General features: G+C 36.9%; 1 protein-coding gene across 1 annotated transcript in view; it reads left to right on the forward strand.

Moving 5' to 3' along the window:
* The first annotated feature begins 2,730 nt into the window (after positions 1-2,730).
* LOC117121981 (fibrillin-1-like) overlaps positions 2,731-6,741 on the forward strand; it is a 20,939-nt gene continuing 16,928 nt past the window's right edge. The window contains exon 1 of the mRNA XM_033267435.1: positions 2,731-3,128. Coding sequence (XP_033123326.1) covers positions 3,050-3,128 — 79 coding nt within the window. The 5' untranslated portion in view covers positions 2,731-3,049. The remainder of the gene's footprint in view (positions 3,129-6,741) is intronic.

Below are 6,741 nucleotides of genomic sequence, written 5' to 3' on the forward strand. Positions count from 1 at the left end.
CGTCGACAACGGGTTTTTTCTATCATATTTAAATACATAAATAAAATAGCAAAATACTACTCAGAACTAGGCCTATTAATATGAGTGTCTGTAATCGATAATTATTTTATAAAAAAAAAACTTTCAGCAATATATCTCTAAGCCTTTAGAGTTTCATATATTTAAATATGAGCCTACAGCATCGAGTTACTTTCATACAGCCTACTTTTATTTAATTTTTAACGTAAACCACCGCCGCAGGACGCCAATATAACTGGCAGTGAAATTACTAGTTCTGAAATCATGGATGGATTTATTCGGTGTAAACACCAAGGATAACCCACTAAAGTCTGAAGAAGACTGATTTCCAGTGGGGTCCTTTTGGTGATTGGGCAATACAATCCCCTCTTTTCCGAAGAATGTACTGCGTTATTTAACGTGCACACAGGCCATAATGCACACCGGACCAACGGCTTAAACGTCATTCGAAAGACGGTGCGCTATCATAACTTGCTTTTCATTCCTTTGGCTGAAAATACAAGGAGAGCAGCAATGGGAATCTTGACGGTCGAGTGTACACACAGTGGCTAATACCAGTTTAGTCGACTGAGCTAAGCTGCTGGATAAGTTTATTTTATTTTAATGGAGATACTAAAAAACCAGGTCCGCACGCAGTGGAGGGGGGCGGGGGAGTTGCGACGGGTGCATACTCACCCTCCCCCCACCCAATTACCAAAGGTCCACATTTTCCAGGGTAGAAACTCAAAACTCACTCTTGCACATTCCAGAAATGAATCCATCAAACCTCCTTGACTAGTCAGAACAGTTTCCAGCTAGGCCTCTAATTCGTCGTACAAGCAGCGACTTTTAACTGTATTTATATATGGGATTTATAATGCTGATAGAGTATCAGCGAAACGTCGTGTGAGTAAAATTTTTCCTAATATATAAAAAAAAATATTAATTGAATCATCTAAAGAGAACAAATCAGTATTTATTTAAGTTTTTTGAGGAAGTTTTCCCCACCGCTTGCGTGTCAATGATGATGATGATTATGTCAATGTGATGATGACCTTTCCCAATATATCGGTGCTTCTAGACTGTGCTGCACTATTCCCAGCGGTGGTGCCCTCCCCCCCCCCACCCTAAATTTGTCAAAATTATTTTTAAAAAAAGAAAAGAAATTTATATTCAAATTGAAGTCTGAGAGTGTCATCTCCGGCCATCTATAAGTGTCACAATCATCAATTTTCTACCGCAGCCCCAACCATGGTGGGACTGAGATGTTATAGACCCTCAATCTGTGAAAGTCCTTCCATTTCCCCCTCTATTTCGGACTCCTAGATCCGCCACTGATAGTGGCGGATTCAAGGAGCCTAGAAAATAAGTCCTCGCTAATTTTTCAAAATAATAAAAAAAAAAAAATGGAAGAAAAAGTAAATATTCAAATTGTATAAGAGTGCAATTTCTGGTCATTTGGAGGTGCCATCATAATTTTTCTTTTCTCAGTCGGCCCCAGCCATGGTGGAGCTGAGGTGGTTTGGCGAATCGGGAACGGTTAGGTTTCCCAAACTCGAGGTTTCAATTCCTCACTGTGCATTTCGCTTGTGTCCTTGAGCAAGGCACTTTATCTGCATTGCTTCTCTCCACCCAGGAGTATAATTGGGTAACTGGTGGGGTTGCCTGCTACTGCGACAATATGGCAGCAACATTTAAGCATGTGGACCCAATGACCAGGGACAACAAATCGCTTTGTAACCTAACGGAATAGGTGCTATAAAAATACTAAAATAACAAAATAGCAAATCTGTGAAAGTTCCTCCCTGCACCCTCCCCTCACCCTTTTTCAAATTCATGGATTCGCCACTGAAAACCGTTTAATACAGAAAACATCAAATTATCAAAAATGTCAGTCTCCTCCCACTCAAACCCAGCAGGGTTTTTACCCCTAGGCAGCCTCCGGAGCCATTTTGATCAACTCTCTACAAATTCACCCAATAAAAATCCTGCGTACGGGCCTGTAAACTATATTAGGACTAGATTGTGGAATGATGTGAACTTGTAGCTACCACGAAGTGCCTCTTTACGGCTGCTATGTATTCACGGACCACATCCACGCAATTCAGCACAATGACGCTGTAAATTATGGATTATTCTGCTACAATTAACTTTACCTTTATTTAGAAGTAAGCTGGGTTGAGCTGAATAACTCTAAACGCTTTTTAATATATTTATTTATTTATTATAAATTCGGCATAGATAAGTACGTTAGGTACAGATAAAAAAAAAACTACCATTCGACAAGTGCCTGAACTAAAGACAACAATGAAGTACAAAAAAGAAAAAAATTAATAATTTAATTAATTTTTATTGAGAGGGAATTTGGTTTACCAGAAGGGGTCTGCTAGAAAATGAGGGTTCGGCCGAACCTCCTTGGTTACGAGCTTGTCGTCAATATGTTTGGATGATAACCACTTTACTTTAAAACCAACATCTATTAATAATCGATATTTGTTTCTTTTTGTCAACCTGGTCTCACAAAATATGATTACCACATGGAATCATGGTCTCAAATTGATTCACGAACTAGTAATCAGTGGACGGTAATTTATGCAACGTAAACTATTAGAAACTTTATTCCACGGAACAGCAAGTTGGTGATTTCACGCTCATTAGCAACCACTCAGTGCCTGCTATTTATGCGCATAATCAAGATCTCATTGGTGAATATAGGCCTCCAACGAACAAGCTCATTAATTGAATGGGAAGATAATGGTAGGCCTGTCGAACGATTTACATTTACTGCGTACTGGAAACATTTTGACGATAGAATGAACACATCCGTATGATATTTTCTTGTTCAATCGTATACGGAGTTAACCGAGGATAACTCATGACGTGTTCTGGTACATTTTTTTTAAATTAAGCTATAATAGAAATGTTTTCTAACCTGGACATAACATCGATTGTTAAACCAAATTGGGATCATTAAAAAGTGCGCTTTAATGAAACTTTTTATGAAGATGAATTCTGAAAACTTACGGCAGGAAAGAACATAATTTGATTTACTATGAAATCTTATCCTGTACTGCTGCTGTTTCCATTATTTTTATTTGTATTTGTCGCAGAACCAGTGGATATAGTAAATGGTAAGTAATGGTATTATTGAGGGGTTTCTATGAATATATCAATCTAAATACATACGCTGGCAGGAAAGCCGATTTTGATATTATACAATATATATATATATTGTGTAAAAAATGATGATCTAATTCAGCTTTAATGAAGCGTAGGGATATCTTCTCATACTTCCTAAGCAAACAAATTGGCAGGTCTTCCGAACTAAAATCCTTAATGATGGAACCAAACGGACGCAACTTGATGAAAAATACAACCCATTTTAAGAAAAGAACTAAGGATTTAATTGTAGTAAACATGTTTCGGGTGTTCTCTCTCACCCATCATCAGTACAAACTGAAAGGCGAAATAAACGGAAAGAAAAACCTTGTCATTCTTAACTAAGAGTATTTATACAAAGAATGAATGAATATTAATTAGTGAAAACCTTTCAGTTTGTACTGATGATGGGTGAGAGAGAACACCCGAAACATGTTTACTACAATTAAATCCTTAGTTCTTTTCTTAAAATGTGTTGTAATTTTCATCAATTTGCGTCCGTTTGGTTCCATCATTAAGGATTTTAGTTCGGAAGACCTGCCAATTTGTTTGCTTAGGAAGTATGAGAAGATATCCCACGCTTCATTAAAGCTGAATTAGATCATCATTTTTTACACAATATATATATATATTGTATAATATCAAAATCGGCTTTCCTGCCAGCGTATGTATTTAGATTGATATATTCATAGAAACCCCTCAATAATACCATTACTTACCATTTACTATATCCACTGGTTCTGCGACAAATACAAATAAAAATAATGGAAACAGCAGCAGTACAGGATAAGATTTCATAGTAAATCAAATTATGTTCTTTCCTGCCGTAAGTTTTCAGAATTCATCTTCATAAAAAGTTTCATTAAAGCGCACTTTTTAATGATCCCAATTTGGTTTAACAATCGATGTTATGTCCAGGTTAGAAAACATTTCTATTATAGCTTAATTTAAAAAAAATGTACCAGAACACGTCATGAGTTATCCTCGGTTAACTCCGTATACGATTGAACAAGAAAATATCATACGGATGTGTTCATTCTATCGTCAAAATGTTTCCAGTACGCAGTAAATGTAAATCGTTCGACAGGCCTACCATTATCTTCCCATTCAATTAATGAGCTTGTTCGTTGGAGGCCTATATTCACCAATGAGGTCTTGATTATGCGCATAAATAGCAGGCTTTGAGTGGTTGCTAATGGGCGTGAAATCACCAACTTGCTGTTCCGTGGAATAAAGTTTCTAATAGTTTACGTTGCATAAATTACCGTCCACTGATTACTAGTTCGTGAATCAATTTGAGACCATGATTCCATGTGGTAATCATATTTTGTGAGACCAGGTTGACAAAAAGAAACAAATATCGATTATTAATAGATGTTGGTTTTAAAGTAAAGTGGTTATCATCCAAACATATTGACGACAAGCTCGTAACCAAGGAGGTTCGGCCGAACCCTCATTTTCTAGCAGACCCCTTCTGGTAAACCAAATTCCCTCTCAATAAAAATTAATTAAATTATTAATTTTTTTCTTTTTTGTACTTCATTGTTGTCTTTAGTTCAGGCACTTGTCGAATGGTAGTTTTTTTTTTATCTGTACCTAACGTACTTATCTATGCCGAATTTATAATAAATAAATAAATATATTAAAAAGCGTTTAGAGTTATTCAGCTCAACCCAGCTTACTTCTAAATAAAGGTAAAGTTAATTGTAGCAGAATAATCCATAATTTGCAGCGTCATTGTGCTGAATTGCGTGGATGTGGTCCGTGAATACATAGCAGCCGTAAAGAGGCACTTCGTGGTAGCTACAAGTTCACATCATTCCACAATCTAGTCCTAATATAGTTTACAGGCCCGTACGCAGGATTTTTATTGGGTGAATTTGTAGAGAGTTGATCAAAATGGCTTAATTAAGGTGATTTTAGATTTTAGGTGATTTTTAATTATTGACCGTAATTTTGTTTGGGGGAGGGGGGAATGGGGGACTAATTTTTTGAGGGGTGTGTGCTCCCCCACGCACCCCCACCCCTACTAGATACGCTACTGGCTAGACGACGCAACGCCATTTGCTGATTGTTGGCGGCAGTCTGATCGTAATTAAAAACGATCTGTTGCGCACTCATCGTGATCGCGTCGGCGGACGACCGTCGGGCTCAGATTGCCCACACCGGGAACTGGCATGGCCCGATAGGTCTTTTGTTGTTGTACCCGAAACATTGGACCATAGGCCTAAAAGTCGGCCAAACGTTTGCCTTTTACTTTAATGAACTTTATGAAGTGTTCATCGACTATATATGTGATTTAAGACAACTCGACTCTAAATAAACTCATTGCAACTCCAAAAACTCTCAGCTTCGCATAGTAAAGAAGGATGAATGTTGTAAAGTGGATCCCGATACCAAGTGGTTGTACTAAAAAAAATGCACAATGCTGAAGCATATGGAAGTACAGTATCGTTTTTTTTTTTGTTTTTTTTTTTCGTTTCTTTTAAATTAATTATCACCCATTATTGAGTGCCTTATCTCATTACCAGATCAGTGGCGTATCTATCATGGAGAGTGTGCACCCCTCCAAGAAAAGGTTTCGCACTCCCACAATGCCATGTAAATACTTTTAGATGCGGCACTCCCAGGTGAATTTTATGTATAGTTTAACGACCTTAATTACCTATAATTTTATTTTTGTTTATGGTGTATCTAACCACATTTTAAATAGTGCCTACACAGTCAGGCTCCTGAGGAAATTTCTTGTATATGTTGTACAACTAATTTTTCTAAGACACAAAAAGCATTTTGACGAAAAATTTGACGAAGGGTCAATGAGATTCAGAATTTTGAATATTTAAAACTGGGGAGGTAGGGGAAAGGGGCGTAACACAAATATGCTTTTTGTGTCTTAGAAAAATCAGTTATACAACATATTAACATTTTTCCCTTCAGAACCTGATTTTAAATTAGGGATTAAATTTCTAAGTTAACCTCCAGTTGTATCAGATACTCATCAACAAAGAGCGATTACATCAGACTTGTAGACTTTTAAAATAAATAGAAATAGACATAGGCCTATACAAACTACGTTCTGAATATTGGAACATTTATGCAAGACAGTACCTGGTTTCTTAGTTTCGCGATGCCATATTACATTTTAAATTACATTTTATGGGCTACGTGCTCGGATAATGGATACTCAAATAAGTCAACGATACGTGTACACATCAAGTGCATATTTTATTTTAAAAATCCTACATGCTACAAGAGAAGCGATGTTGCGTGCCACACGATTCAAGTGTAATCATGCACGTTATGTAATGTGACGCCACGAGAACTTACGGTCAATGAGAAATGACCGGATCGTGTTAGCACTTGAAAGCACATTTGAAAGATACATTTCTAGCTGTAGGGCTTATCCAAAAGATATACCTAAAGGCCAAGTTAACGGATACAGTACATCAGAGGACGCTGTAACCATGGAAACCTGCATTCTGGTACTTTTAATGTGTAATATGGTCATGTAAGCTTACGATCCCGGGTTGGCAGGAATATATATATATATATATATATATATATATATATATATATATATATATA

The sequence above is a fragment of the Anneissia japonica genome, unplaced genomic scaffold (assembly GCF_011630105.1).
Source record: "Anneissia japonica isolate Jap-2015-1 unplaced genomic scaffold, ASM1163010v1 scaffold352_len1594369_cov220, whole genome shotgun sequence".
In the NCBI taxonomy this organism is placed as follows: domain Eukaryota; kingdom Metazoa; phylum Echinodermata; class Crinoidea; order Comatulida; family Comatulidae; genus Anneissia; species Anneissia japonica.